The sequence below is a fragment of the Lutjanus erythropterus genome, chromosome 7, assembly GCF_056507025.1.
Source record: "Lutjanus erythropterus isolate fLutEry1 chromosome 7, fLutEry1.hap2, whole genome shotgun sequence".
Taxonomy (NCBI): domain Eukaryota; kingdom Metazoa; phylum Chordata; class Actinopteri; order Lutjaniformes; family Lutjanidae; genus Lutjanus; species Lutjanus erythropterus.
In genome coordinates this window covers 14,794,389-14,809,762 of record NC_139323.1, presented here as the reverse complement: position 1 = coordinate 14,809,762, position 15,374 = coordinate 14,794,389, and the positions used below count along the sequence as shown (strand labels likewise).

The window sequence follows — 15,374 nt, the reverse complement described above, 5'->3', positions numbered from 1 at the left end:
TCCTAAAATTCCATGATAAAAGTCCCCCAGTACTCAGTCATTTAAAAGGTTAAGCTTTAGTAAAACAAAGCAGATAGCTGAGAGTATGAATAGAGACACAGGAGAGAGACTAAACTTCAGAGCACAGAGATTCAGTTAGGAGCTACAAAAGTCCTGAGATCTCAACACTCAGACACTTTTCAAAATGCCTTTTTTTCTGATCTCCTGCACACACGAGTTGGCTTGGGCGTGTTCATTTGACAGAAAAACAGAAAGGCAAACTCATTTGAAGGTATTGGCGTAGTCAATCACCTATTTTACCCACATTTAAAAAAATCTGTATATACATGACAATTTTGATGCAAAAAGGGCATCAGATGAGAGGATAGTTTTGTCTTTCCTGTCTGGTACACTAAATTTACAGCTGCAACCAACAGCCAATAAAGTTAGCTTAGACTGGAAACTGGGGGAAACAGTCAACCTGACTCTGTCCATAGGCGAGGAAAGTCATGTTATGGCTGCATCTTCAGACCGTGAATTCTCATAATGTACACATTAATTCCATCATTGCAACAACAGAGCTATGTTATAATCACCGCTGTGTGGCTCTGAGTTGCTCTTTTTTATCCACCTATTCATTTCAAGTTTTCTTGCTCTTCTTGTGGATTTTTCAGATTAAAGGCTCACCAAAAAGGAGAAGGCTGGAAAACATTTAATGAGAAAAATCTGCAGGGTGTATTTAGTCACATTGTCAGCAGCTTGAAAAGGGAAAAGTGAAAGGACTGAAATTAATTGGTCGATGTAAACAAAATTTCTGTTAGGACATTGTAGTAGAGATGGGATTAGCACTGTGGAAATAGACATAATACTGAATTTAGCAAGACAACAGGTAAACATGAGGCACATTTTGAATTTGCATTAACTGGGGAGCAGATGACATTAGGAATAAAAGCCTGTCTATTATACAAGGTCCAGATAAGATAAGCATCTCTACCACTGAGGTAAATAAAGATAGAATAAAGAGAATTTATTTAACAAAGACATGAGAGTGGTCTCAATCTTCTCATCTATCCTACGACAAGAACACAAATAACTGCATTGCCCAAAATGTTGAACTGTCCTTTTAATTTATTGCACAGACCTGTTGATATAGCACTTTCTTCCCTCCACTCCTGCTTGTGTCTCTCAACATTGTGACACATTGACATTGTGCCAAATGCTCCCCCTGTCTTTCTGTTAACTGTTATGCTGTTATGATGTGCTGCGAGCTTATTCTGACACTTCTCTTCAAGTTATTGTGTGTGAAGTGTCTGCAGATGGTACTAAGCTTGAGCTGCTATCAGGAAGACATTACCCACACCACAGGCTGTGTCTACTTTCTCTGTGTTTTTTTTTTTTTCATTCAATGTGTCTTTCACTCCTTTGGGCATCACCTGCCCCTTTTCCTCCAGTCAATTCTATTGCCATCATTCACCAAACTGTGAGTCAATACAATCAGAGCAGCGGAAGAAAAAGAAAGGAAAAACAGGAGAGAAAACATTGTTAGAAATGTCTACAAATGGAAATTCAAAGGCAGTTGAATTTGATGTTTGGTCTTAAAGGTACTTGACCAATCATCCAAAAGTTGTATCTCCTGTTTTCTAGATATTCTATAGCCCTCTTTTTCTCTTGGTGGAGGCAAAACAATTCCCTAAACATGTTGGCTCACACTGCTTAGCCAGTTTTGTTGGCTAGTTTCTCAACAGTGGCTAAAGAAAATACAAGCTCTTCTGGATATGTATGAATGTGTACAGTCACACACTCTCCAGGACTCACATGTCACTTGAAAAAGTTTAAATTAACCAATGGGACCAAACTGGATGACTCAACACATTCACGCAATGTATGGACAGTCCTCCTAAAACTGCTATAGGCTTGGGTGATTGGACAAATATATCAGCTGTTGGCTCAGTCCATTAGTCTATTAGTCTGCACCAGTGACAAGCATTGCCCTGCGACACACTCAGTGGTACAATACACACACACTGAGCTGAAGGACGAGTGAGAGGAAAATAGCTTGTAGAGAGAATTAAGGTTTTGGTGAGTTTCTGTCTGTCGAGTTTAAATGAAGTGTGTTTCATGGAGCTAACGAGGCAACTGAAGCTTGTCTTAGTTTGACAACTTGAATTCAGAAGGTGTACAGTTGTATTTTTTGTTTAGTAAAGAAAAAAGGTATGAGAATATTTCCTTTCTTGACATTTTGTGAGTTTATTTTGTTTATTTTGTTGCAGCTTGCACACATCTCCCAGCTTGCATCTTATCGCATTAAACCATAGTTGCCTTTTTGTTGTTGTTGTTGTTGTTTTGTTTTGTTTTTTTGGTGATGCCATAAAACTTCAGCGTTGAGCCATTATTACTTTGATTCTGGCACTCAGCACGGTAAGATGACATTTTCTCTCGGTGATGTGGCCTACTTCTCTAGGGTGATTCGTGTTTGCCAGTTTATCCTTTGTTTTGCCTGCAGCTGACACATAATCACAACGTCGGCTCTGAAAGGGTCTATAACCTGAAAGAGTGAGAATCTTCACAGCCGTTATTTTGAAAATTAATTGAACATGTGCAAAGCTGCTATTAAACTCAGAATGTGTCCCTGGGCTGCCAGCACTGCATCTGGGGAAAGGCGGGGAACGGAGGGGTGAGAGGCAGCCTCTGCTTGAACAGTTGGCTGCACTGACAGGACAGCATCCATCAGGGCTTGATGGGCGACGGCAGGTTACCAGAGAGAAAGAGCGCAGGCTGCACCGATAAACACACATTCACAAATATTACCCCAATATTTAACCTGTCATTGCTTGTGAAATATGAAAAGCAGGTTGTTTTTTTCCTGGAGAACATGGCTGTAATTTGCCTCAGTTGTCGTAGCGGGACCTATTATTGGATGTATGACTCCTCTGTCAGAATCGGAGATCATGCCTGTGAAGTCCCACTACAGTGGTAATGCATGAGGACTGCTGAGAGCCTTCGGCTGTGTGTGGTTGTGATGAGATGTGTAATTAGCCAAAGCAGCCTGACAAACTGCTGCAGGTGCATGAGAGATGAAGGGAAATGAGCCAGGAGAGAGGTCAGGGAAGAGGAGAGGAAAGGAGAGAGGAAGTTATTGTAGCTTATAAAATTCAAGGTTGATACAGTTTTGTGCAATCACGCAATCATATTTCATTGTTTTATCTCTATTTAATGCCAGACCAATATCTGAATCGTATATGTATATACTATACTCAGTCTCTTCCTCATTTGGTAATTCAGTGTAATTCTCATTAAGTCTATTTAGACAGTGCTTCGAAGATCGCTGCAGTATTGGGGATAAATAGCAAGCAGGGTACAAGGCTATAGTATGAATCAGATGGTTTGCTTGCACCGCCAAGAGTCCAGGTGGAAGAGGTGGAGGTTAACATCACCGATCAGGGTAATTAATTGCTCCAATTTAGTCATTAAGTGTTGAGTTGGAACTGGGAGCTGACACCTGCAGGGTCTCAGAGAGAGTCACAAAGAAAAAGAGGGGGAGCGAGTGAAAGAGGTTGAAGCAGGGGACGGAGGAAAGTATTGATCGTGTTGTTTAAAACAGCACATAAACTACAATGAATCACATTTAATTATGCTCACAAAGTGAGTAATAGTGGTGCAAGAAAGCAATGTTATTTCATCATGCAGCCCATTCTGACTGTAGTACGCAGGTATGGGAGTTTATGTGTGGTTACTGTGAGTGTGTGTGTGTGTGTGTGTATCACTTATATTATGGGGACATAAATCTGTTTGCACACTGACATGAGGGGGACCTGCTTTTCTTATGGGGACAAAACACAAGTCCCCGCAATCTAAATCATTACATTTCAGGGTGAAGACTTAAGGTTAGAGTTAGTGTTAGGCAAGTAGTCATTATGGGTAAGTCTCCAGGAAATTAATGCAAGTCAATGTAATGTCCTCTGAAGTGGTGGAAACACAACTGTATGGTGTGTGTGTGTGTGTGTTTGTGTGTGTATGGCTGTTGAGGGAAATTCTGACAGGCCCCTGAAGTGAGACCTTCACTCGGTCTACTTCTGCCAAGACACTCATCAGTGCTCCCACAGAGAGGGAGGAACGGGGCAGGAAATTGGATGGAGACAGAGAGGGAGAAAAAAGGTGGAGGAGAGCAAGAGAGAGGAAAATGTGGATAAAAGAAACCGGTCAAGATGGAGAGAAAGAACAACAAAAACTACTAGTACTAGAACCACATATGAATTGGATAGAAATCTCATTCTTGCAGGTAATGTGACTGTTAATCTGCACAAAGATGCATCATAACAGTGTTATCAATGAAAATTTACATACTTTTATTATGTTTATATAAATGTACAGTATGTGATATTTTTTGTGTAGCTATAATTTATAAGCACTGCATAGTATACAGCCGGAATGGAAGAAAACAGCAGAAAACAGTTGACAGTCTTGAGTTATCCTTTTCCCAAGAAGCATGATATTTGCTAGAAAAACAGGTGATGTCAAATTTATTCCCACCATTATTATATATATATAATGACGACAGACTGTTCTCACCAGAAAAACAACAGCATTTATAGTTTGTTCACATGCGTCAAATGACTTTTGTTTGTATTTTTTCTGACAAGTGATTATTTGTGCTCATGCAGTTATTGATTATTTTCAAATTGGGCCTTGGCATTCTTATGTTTGGGCATGGCTGCCTTAAAGGTACCAACACCCAGCCCTAATGGTGATCACGGTAAATATTACAGTTCTAAATGCCAGCGCGTAAGAATTAGTATTTATTTGCTTGTTAGTATGTAGTCTTAGTAAGTACAGTCTTGCAGAGCTGCTAGCATGGACTCCTTGTCCTGTTTTATCACCCCAAGTATCCCCTTAACCATGAAGTTATAGTTAGTTATAGTTAAAATGACCAGAAATTTAACCATTGATTTGGCAAATCAGAAAGGCTCCTATGAATGGCTTTGTAGTGGTTATTATGGAATATAAGTTGTCTTGCTGACAGGGCACCAGATCAGAAATAATCGTATGGCTCATTTTGGAAGGCAGTTCAACCTTATTTTGTTGTTTGAAGGCATGAACAGTGAATTTACCCTGGAACAGAAATAAAGGTAGAGGGCCTATTAGGAACATAATGCTTCAGAATAACTTTAGGAGGAGAAATCCAGATAAAGAAGGAGGGAGAGGCTAATTTAAACAGCCCAATAAGTAGGGCGGCATCCAGAGAAATTGGCTGCTTCGAGCCTCTCCATCTATGGCTGTTGTGTACAATTGGGTTTTCGAGTAACAGATGGTCCAAGGAAAGTGCCCTGCATCTCTGTCCCATCAGGTTAGCACGATAAAGAGGAGAAAGATGGTGTTAACTTTACATGCCGCCTCGCCTCCTAAATCATCTCCAACTTTCTTAACTTCTCTTCAGCTCCTCCTTTATCCCACTTACCCTTGCCTTCATTTCTTCCTCTTCCTTCTGTCTTCCTCTTTTCCTCTCTTTCATACGGCTCCTCAGGCTTCTTCACCTGCTCTCATCGTCTTAAAACCTGCCATCTTTGATCCTTCATAAACCCTGTGTGTCCTCTTGTGTTCCAGTGCTGAGTAATTACTGTACAGGCTGGAGGAGGTTACGCTGGCACGCCAGCACTCTTTCTCTCTGATATTCAAATGAGCTGTTGCGTCCTCATTTGTCATCAGTTCAATGGCGTGTGTGTTTGTGTATGCGTGCCCGTGTGGCGTCTAATCTCTTATTTAGAGTATCACACGGGAAAGGCATTAACATCGGCCGGGTGAGAAATTAGAAACGGGGCTGATTAATTCCTGGCAAAAAGGAATTAAAGGGCGCTTCCCCGCCATCGTCTTTGTTGCAGGAGCAGGATTTACCTGCCGTGTGATTGAAGGTGGCTGCTCTGTGCTGCCACTGTCATTAATAATCACCAGCCTTCACGAAGATTCATGCTGCCATGAGCTAGCTGGTTCAAAACACTTAACCATTACACATGACACTGAGGGCTTGATATATGATGGGCTAATAGCGGTGCACTCCAGCAACAGCACTGTGGAACAACAGTAAGCCTTTATCAAACAAGACTAAGAGAACAAGTTACATTTTAGCATAAATGGCAGCTTGTCATAATGCTGAATTAAAAATGAGTGAGTATAATACACAATTAACACAGTCTGGTTTCTTTTTTATTTGTTTGGTTTACATTGTCATAAATTAGGAACTCAGCAGCTGTGCACTTCTCTTGGACCTGTGAGTGCGAGTGTATTATTGGGAAAACACGCCGCCACTGTTGACTCATCAAGAAGTAACAGCCTTTCTGAGTGAATTGGTTTAGCTCGCAAGGCTGAAATCATTCTCATTTAGTCAGCTCACAGAGTGAAAATTTAAAAGTCCCCCTTCTCTACTTCTTCTTCTCTTCAGCAGGGCGAAATATAATAAATGTGATCAAATTTACAGGCTGCTAACACTGTTCTCCACTGTAAAGCAGGTTAATTTGCTTCCAATAAAGCTGCAGTAGAAACTAAATCACTTTATTACTTTACATTCAGGCTGGAGCGCCTTAATTTTTTTTCCCTGACTTTTCTTCTGAAGGTGGATTCAGCGGAGATGAATAAGCACTTTATGGCCGGCTCTAATTTTCCCTGGTCAAGTGTTAGGCTGCAGGTACTAATCTATTTCATTACATTAACTCAGGTGATAAGGCCACTTGGGAGAAAGAGGAATGTCTAGAGCCTCACAGCCTCATGCTTTGCCCTAAGCTTTTCATGTGTTGCATGCAAAGTGGAAAACAACCTAGATTAAAATGTTGTTTATTTATATGAAAAAAAAACTTTATAGATGTTATAAAGGAACTATTCACAAAATCAAAAATACTAATTCTGCCCCCAACTAAAGATTTTCTATCCCTGTAGTCACAGTCTGGTACACCATCCCGATAATGTTATTGTATTCCTGGTCATCAAACCATTTGTCTTGGGAACCAGCTAACTAGGAAATATGATGCAGCAGTGCTCTTGTGACTTCAGTGTTACACGAGAAATGTCCATCCTATTTCTAGAACTATTTTCATTCTACCGAACTGCATCAGCCAACCGTAACCCCACACAGAAGGAAATGTTCATCTACTCATGGACAGGAGGCTCATGTTCATGACAGCGGTCAGTATAAATATTAAAGTTGTAACTTTAGTGCCACTGAGCTACCTAGAGCGCTGAAACGATTGTTGGATGTACTTTGGTAGAAAGAAACTACTTTCAACATGAAACTGCTCACAACAGGGTCTGTGGATTTTCTTGACTAACTGGATCATGATTTTTGGAGTGGTGTTAAATTTATCAAATATATTTTTGGCGCTTTGAGCAACACAAGCCGAGTGCCATTTAGTTTCATTGTATTTGAGAGAAGGCAGATATCTCTACAACTGTCTCTCCAATACTTGGCAACTCACCAAAACAATCTAGATGGATAAATAGCACTACAGGCAAAAGGAAAAATATGTAGTGTTGATTTTGGGATGAACTATCACTTCAGATGACAACCATATGGACATATTGTGAGCAACAGCCAAAAGACCATATGATATATCGTAGAACATTAGGACTCTTCACATGTGCGTGTTGCAAAGGAAGCATCCGGGATCCAAGAGCTGTCAATTACTGATAGGAACACGATAGAGCCACGCTGATCAAAGGCCCGCCTGATGTAGTCTGGCCTCTTTGTTCCTGTCTCAAGGGATGTGGGAGGTGGGGTGGGGGTATCGATGCTCTGCTACATCTGGTTCACACTCCGAGGGTTTCTCATCACTGCCTACACACACGCTCACACATATTTGTTCAGATCACATAAATTGCATGCACATGGGTGCACACAAAGTTCACGTATGTTCCGATTCACTCATCCGAACACGAGGATGCTCAGTGATTCATCATGTCACACGTCCATCACAACCGCGCACGCGTCCTAGTGCACGAAAAAGCTTCAAACTGTGCAAAACCGATATCAGGCATTTTCCCCGTCGCGCTCCCAGAGAGACCTGCCAAGGCCAGAGAGATGATCGCCATGCCTGAGATTGATTCCGAGGTTTGTCGCTAATTATTTTATGCCGCCGTTTGAACTGTCTGTTGAAATCCAATTATCAGGCCGTCTGTGTAGCTTACAAGATTGGGGCGGCGACGAGGGGAGGGGAGGATTGGAAGGGCTGAGAGAGAGATAGCAAGTGGAGAAACACACTGTCTGGCTGTGAGATAAGAGGAATTTCATTGAAGGAAAACCTTTATACAAGATGCTTAGAAACACTTGTTTACTTTGAATGAGGGCTATGGTTTCTCTGCCTTTCTAGTCACCAGATAACGAAATAAGCTCAAAGCAATAGTTAAGAAATATGCTTATTTGTCTTCTGGCCGAGAGTTAGATGAGAAGATTGATACCTCTCTGATGTCTGTCAAATGTAAGTCTACAGCCAGAAGCTAGTTAGCGTAGCTTAGCATGAAGAATGAAACAGGGGGAAACAGCTAGCTTGGTTCTCTTTAAGCTCACAAATTAACATGTTATATTAGTCTGTTTCATCCACACAAAACCCAAAGTGTGAAAGCTACAATTCCCTTAATGTTCCCAAGTGAGAAATAGCCATACATACATACACAGTAATCCCTTGTAAAATGGCCAGTTGTAGTTTGTGCATTTTAGATGAAAGGGATAGTATGGATTATTTGATGTGGGGTTATATGAGGTACTTATCAATAGTAATAATATGTGTTACCTATTGTAGATGCCGGTTGGTGCCCCCCCAGTTTGGAGAAGCAGGGGGACACAGAAGTTAACTAATATCCTGCTATGGACATGATCCTTGTCTTACAGGAAATTTTGCTCTCTCCAAACTAACCAAACTCAATCGGTGAAATGAGTAATTTTATCTCACCAAACACAGACTTCTAGTCTACCACTGTCCCAGTTCGTTTGTATTATTGTGAGACGTCAGAAAGTTACTGAATAACACAAACAAACTAACAGATCAAAGCAGCGGAAGACCAGCAACTCCGGTGTTCTGCAACGTAAAATTACTGCTTTTGCCTATGGAGTTTAGTTGGTCTGGAGAGAGCGATATTTGGCAGTTTTTTGTCAGAAATTACTGCGTGAAGGCGAAGTGTACGCTGAACATGATATCTCAAGAACGCCCTGATGGAATTTCTTCAAACTTGACACTAGCATGCTCTTGAACTGAAGAATGAACTGCCTAGATTTTGAAAGTCAAAGATCAATGTCACTGTTAACTCATGTCTGTCACATTCTTGTGAATGTAATGTCTCAAGAGCGCCTTGTGAATCTTTCTTTAAATTTGGCTGAAATATCCACTTGGATTTGAGGATGAACTGAATAGATTTTGGAAGTCAGGGCACCGCGATAGCTCAGTTTGTGCTGCGTACGCCCCATATGTAGAGTCCTAAGCAGCAGCTGTAGGTTTGAGTCCAACTGGTAACCCTTTGTTGAGGTTAGATGTATCTGTAACCTCGTGTCTGTCCCATTCTCATGAACACAATATCTTATGAACACCTGCATGGAATTTCTTTAAATTTGGCACAAACATCCTTTTGGACTCAAGGATGAACTGATTAGAATTTGAAGGTCAAAGGTCACCGTGACCACACAAAACACTCCTCTGTGATATTAAAATGTTATGCAAAAACACTTTAAGCTCTATCAATCCTCTGTACCTTGGCCAAAAAACACACTTAATACCTTTTAACTAATACCTTTTTAGCTTTTGTGCTGGTGCCCCTCTCTGCCTCTCTAAACTGGGAGCGTGCCAACTGGCATCTGCTGTATTATTACGTATAAAACTCTACATCAAATAATCCAAACTACCCCTTTAACAACGCTGTGCAGAGACAGTGTCAAAGTGTGAAGAAGCCTGTGGAAATCTCCATTGTTGATTAAAAGTAAAGTGATGACAGAGTGCAATTTAAAGACTGTAAACTCTGCAGCGGGGAGTAAAGCACACAGCCTGTTTTAAATTGATCCCTCTGGTAGCAGGCTGACTGACTCATAATGACATCGCAAAAAACAGCCTAAAACTAACAATCAAGTGCACCTCAAATGAAACTACGCCCCTCTGTGAAATGTCAATTTGTGTTGGCTGCCCCGGCTTGATTAATGGAGGGTGTGCGCGGTGTAGGTGGCCCCCTGCATGCTCAGTATCCCTCTTTCTCACGCACGTACACACACACACGTCCACAGGCCCTCAAATTAGTTGTCATGCCTGGACATTTGGAGCTGCTGGGCCCCAGTAGGTAGCCCCATATTCTCAGACAGATGGGGCCAGGGCCAGAGCAGACACCAGATAAATAAGTAAATAAACCTTGGCCTTAGGCAGGTCTCATCAATTCTGATTCTCCCAAATGAGTGTGCCTGAGAATCGATATACCTAGGGGATCCCAGTCTGTCTCCATCTCAGACCGCGCGATCGTGATCGGACTGAGACCGGACTGAAAGCTGGAAATAGCCATTCTGCACCATCAGACCCCTGCCAGCCTCTCATGCTTTCTATTGCTCTTTTCCCTTCCTCAATCTCTCCCCCCGTTATCTTATTTTTCAGCAAGGTGTCTTCACCCTCCCTGCAGTTGTTCCTCTTCCCTGCATCTCCCATGGCTGCCCTCCCATCTCCGTCTCACACCTTCCTCACCCTCCTTATTTACACTTAAGCAGCACTCTCACTGTTCTGCTGCTCCTAACAGGATACTGGAAACATCTGCAAACTTTCACGACTCATTAGCCATTCTAAGCGTTATTATTTAATAAGTACAGAGCACGCTGAAGCCGCCGCTGCCACTATCAGCACGCTTGCTTTCTTTTCCTTTCTCCCCTCAGCGTTTCTTTTCTTGGTGCTTGGAGCGTTTGATTTCTTCCTCTTTCATTCTCACACTTCGATTCTTCTTCCCGCACGGTTATCACAAACGCAGCGCCTTTCTCCTTCACGCTGTTTCTTTTCTCTCTCTAACTCCCCCCCCCCCCCCCTCGACAAAATCAGGGTTTCTTTTCTCCGGCCGCGGCGTTCTCCGATTCCAATTTCTGTTCAATTTATTCAGTGTACTTTGACACTCCTCATCGTGTCTCTGTCTCTTATCAGTTTTAAAACCTCTTTTCTGGCATCTCCGAATTCCAGTTTCTTTCCATGCCGGTCCCTCATCCACAATCTGATACATTTTGTCAGAGCTGATGCATTGTCAAATAACTAATCTCACTCTCACCATTCTCCCTCTTTATTTGTCTGTCACTCTGTCTACCTGTTAAATCTTACTTCTACTCACCTCCTCAGCTCCATTTATAGACTGAGATTACCTCCACTCTATCTTTCCAGCCCTGAAATCCTTTAGTCACATCTCACTACTCACAATTCACTCAGTTATTCTATTTATAATAGGATTGAGTTAATTTGAACTGTGTAGTAGAGATTGTAGATTTTTTCAGAGCTGTAGAATTATGATGTATTACTGCAGATTTAATTACGATAATTAACTTTATGATTGAAAATTGGTGTGAATGTTTTTATTTACAAATTGTAGAACATCTGTCAGGCATTTACATCCCTTATTTTCAAAGTTCAACTCATCTCACATTTCTTACTCATTAAAAACCTTCAGTTTTAGGAATTTGTTTTAATGCACAAGGAAAAGTGTAATTACACTGATAAAATTACTTTTCATTCAGCACTCACAGACACTCCTCATTTATTTGTGGAGGATGTATTCTTAAACACACGGTCGTATATTTTTTCAGCCGTTTGCAGGTCACTGTCTACACTTTACTGTCTTTGTTTGAAATGAGCTTGTAATTGGTTTAACCAAACATTAGCCACACCAGCAGCGCTGCTCTATGTTGGTCCACCACTTCGGTCCAGACTGAAATATCTCAAAAACTATTGGATGGATTGTCATTAAATTTTGCTGCTTGAAGTAAATGTTAATTGCACAGTGTAATAGCTATAGAATAATGACAACATTGAGGTTTAGCTTGGATCCCTATAAGCCTCATTTTCACTATGCATATCTGTTTGCCACCAGGCACAGTCTGCAGGGGAAATGAAGGCTCAGTCACATATTTCATGTCTCCATTATGGACTGAATAAGTGAATAAACTCACGCTTTTTCTCCTCTTTTCTACTCCCCCCTCCACCTTGATGCTTGCACGAAGCAATATTCAAACCGTTAATACTGCTTATAAAATTATAGTCGCTGTCCTGTGAAAACTACTTATCTCTAAGTTTGGTCATTTTGAATTTTTCAATAAAACTGAAGGACAGAGTCTTCCTTTGTGAGTTGAGACAATTTTTTGTATTTCTTAAGCCAAAAAGCAATTTACAAAGCCACTGGATCATATGAAAAATGCATTGCCACAAATCTGAAAACATGGGTGTTTTTCTTAGCTCTCAGAAAAGCTCACATTTTGGATGTAAGTGGTTTTCACTGAACAACGACAGCAACATTATGAGAATTTCACCTCTTAAATCTTTCTTTCTTCTCTCTTATTTCCAAAGTGGTCATCTCTTCATCGACATTTGGAAACATGCAGTGTGTACTGTGTTGTCAAATCGATCTGGTTTTCTTTGTGACAGCAGTGCAATAATACCACTTGGAAATGCTAGGGATCAAAAAGTTGACAAGTGCTGTTTCCACTTAAACTGATTACATTTTAATTTGCTGTTCATTATCAAATCAATGCAAAACTAATGGCACTTCTTTTAGCCTCAAGTGTACTTTGTCTTTAAAGCAAAAGTTAGTATGCTACACTAAGGTGGTAAACATGGTAAACACTATACCTGCTAAATATCAGCATGCTAGCATTGTCATTGTGAGAATGCTTACACCTCTGTGCATGAACTGATCTCAGAACCTCCAACCTGGAAGCGTTGTTCCCCTGAAAAACAAAGTGTTTTTAAAAGCAGCTACTGCCGCAGTGGTCCAGGCTGTGATGACAGACAGGTGCTTCAGGGAAAGTCATAGCATTTGACTATGACAACAAACCCAAACATCCACAAAGTGTATACTGGGTTGCATTTCTCAGGAAATCAACACGAGTACAATACAGTTAGGGGGAAACAAATGGCTCTGTTATGTGAATAATTCCCAAATCACTGGTTCCACAATGTGATGTATTAATTTTCCCAGTACGTGGCTAATGCCGTGTTGTATAGCTGCCGGCACTGGCACACCAGTATTTATCAGCTCCAACATGTTTGCTTCTTTCTGACCTGCAACACCTGCTATTTCCTCAGTGCTGGCCCACTTCTATTGGATTGGTCAACACCATCCAGTTACTGACAGAAGTTGAGTTTTTAGCTTTTTGCAGTTCATTGTTTTCACTTTTCTGTCTTTATTTTAAGCATTCAATTGTTTTCATCAAACATGATTTTCTTTTCTTTTCTTTGTCTCTTTTTACCACAAATTGTCACCCCTTTAGTCTTGTGTTGTGTTGTAGGAACCAGATTGTTTGGCTGTTAGGTGTCAGTCGGCCAGTAGCCGTCACATTGAAGCTAACAGGACACAGTCCAGTCTGTTTGGGTCCTCGCTGGCTCAGAGGCTCCCTCTCAGGTGACCGCAGTGTTGGATAAGGCTGAGCACACACACATACAACCCGCCCCCGCGAACATGATACAAACACACCATCTGTCTGTCTGAATCCCGGTGACTTGATGATTGTGTGTGTGTGTGTGTGTGTGTGTGTGTGTGTGTGTGTGTGTGTGTGTCCTCCAAGGTGCCTCAGATGGATGTCTGTATCTGGCAGTCACTGATGCTGTGATGGTGATGAGATGCAGACTGATTTAACTGCACATCAAAACAGCAGATTACCCCCCGCCACTGGGCTCATGTGTGTGTCGCTCTGTGTGTGTGAGTGTGTCTTTGTGTGTGTGTGAGTGTTAAGGACATGGGGGCCACAGACGCATATGCTTCCCAGTGTGTAGTCTGCTTGTGAGATGATTTAATGAGCAATATAAGTGGATTGGATGGAATTTGGAACTTGAAGAGCTGAAATGTTGGACGGGAGAGGAAAAAGACACACACACACACACACACACACACACACACACACACACACACACACACACACACACACAGGCACACACACCACACCACACACACACTCACTGACTGTGTGTCATATAGGGGTATCTCTGAATACATCCCCCTCTAATTTTCCACATTCCCACTTTTCACATTTCACTTTTTTGACCCTCCACTCTCTCTGCCTCTCAACTTACTTGGGAAAATACAAGAGAAGATTAGATGAGTTCCCTAAACGACAGGCAGCTCTCATCCCCCTGTTAATTAGTCTGCTCTAGTGTGGCTAGATGGCATTACGAGTAGGGTGGAGGAATGAGGACAGGGAGGGAATGTGGCAGGAAGGAGGAAGGGGCATTTGCTGTTTTTAGCTCATGCATAATATATTCTTATTAGACATGTGATTAGATCTGTGATAGATGTTAACCTTTTTGCTCTGGGTTCATGGGCCCATCATGTATCATGTACCTGCATATGATGAAGGATAAAAACATGATTCCAGAGGCATGGCTCGAGGGATGGTCATGTCTGTCGGCGGGTCCACAACTTTGGTGCAGACTGAGATATCTCAACAGCTACTGTGTGTATTGGCATTAAGGTTCTTATAGAAATTCATGTTCTCCAGAGGAAGACTACTGTTCTTGGTGAGCTTTTGCTTTTTCTTTTAGTGCCAACAGCAGGTTGATATTTCTGCTCTTTAGAGAATGGTTTAGACAGTTAGTGGATGGATTCACAATTATTTTGCTTCTTTAGTCTATTAATTAATCATGGATGTGTTTTGGGCATAACTTGAATTAAAACAATCAGCACAGCATATCCCATTCCCTTTAAAAGCCAGTGGCAATCTGCATTTGGTGCTTTGCTATTTAAATTATGGATTTGGCACATTGAAGAACGAGGTCGCTGAATTGACTCACTTGTACAGATGCGCGGACTGTAGTAAAAAATGGAGGCACTGTTGTTAACCTGTGCGTCAGGTCATAATATTAATATTATTATGATTAATAGTGGATGGGTTGCTGGTGATTGAAATAGGGTGAAGTGTCTCCCCAGTAAGAGAGACGCTGTGCGCGTTTGTGGACGACACACAATGGCTGTATAAATCCATCAAAGCTGTCTAAAAAATGACTTCCTCTGTTTCCTTTGGAGTTTCCTCTTATACATATAGACCTTTTAACAATTAAAGTAAAACGGCATAATTTGGCCCGACATAATTTGGAAGAGGATTTAATGATTAGAGAGGATGCTTTCAGTCTTTTTAAATAAGTTATGCTGCTGTTCCTCATGTGTAAACGTGAACATCTCTTAATTGGGAGATGCTTCACCCTGTT

The 15,374-nt window shown here is 41.4% G+C and overlaps 1 protein-coding gene across 1 annotated transcript in view; it reads left to right on the top strand.

The window, feature by feature from the left end:
• Nucleotides 1-7,918: 7,918 nt before the first annotated feature.
• The window catches only part of ncanb (neurocan b), a 172,925-nt gene continuing 165,469 nt past the window's right edge, over nucleotides 7,919-15,374 (top strand). Inside the window, exons 1-2 of the mRNA XM_084723209.1 lie at nucleotides 7,919-8,071; nucleotides 13,463-13,575. Coding sequence (XP_084579335.1) covers nucleotides 7,919-8,071; nucleotides 13,463-13,575 — 266 coding nt within the window. The remainder of the gene's footprint in view (nucleotides 8,072-13,462; nucleotides 13,576-15,374) is intronic.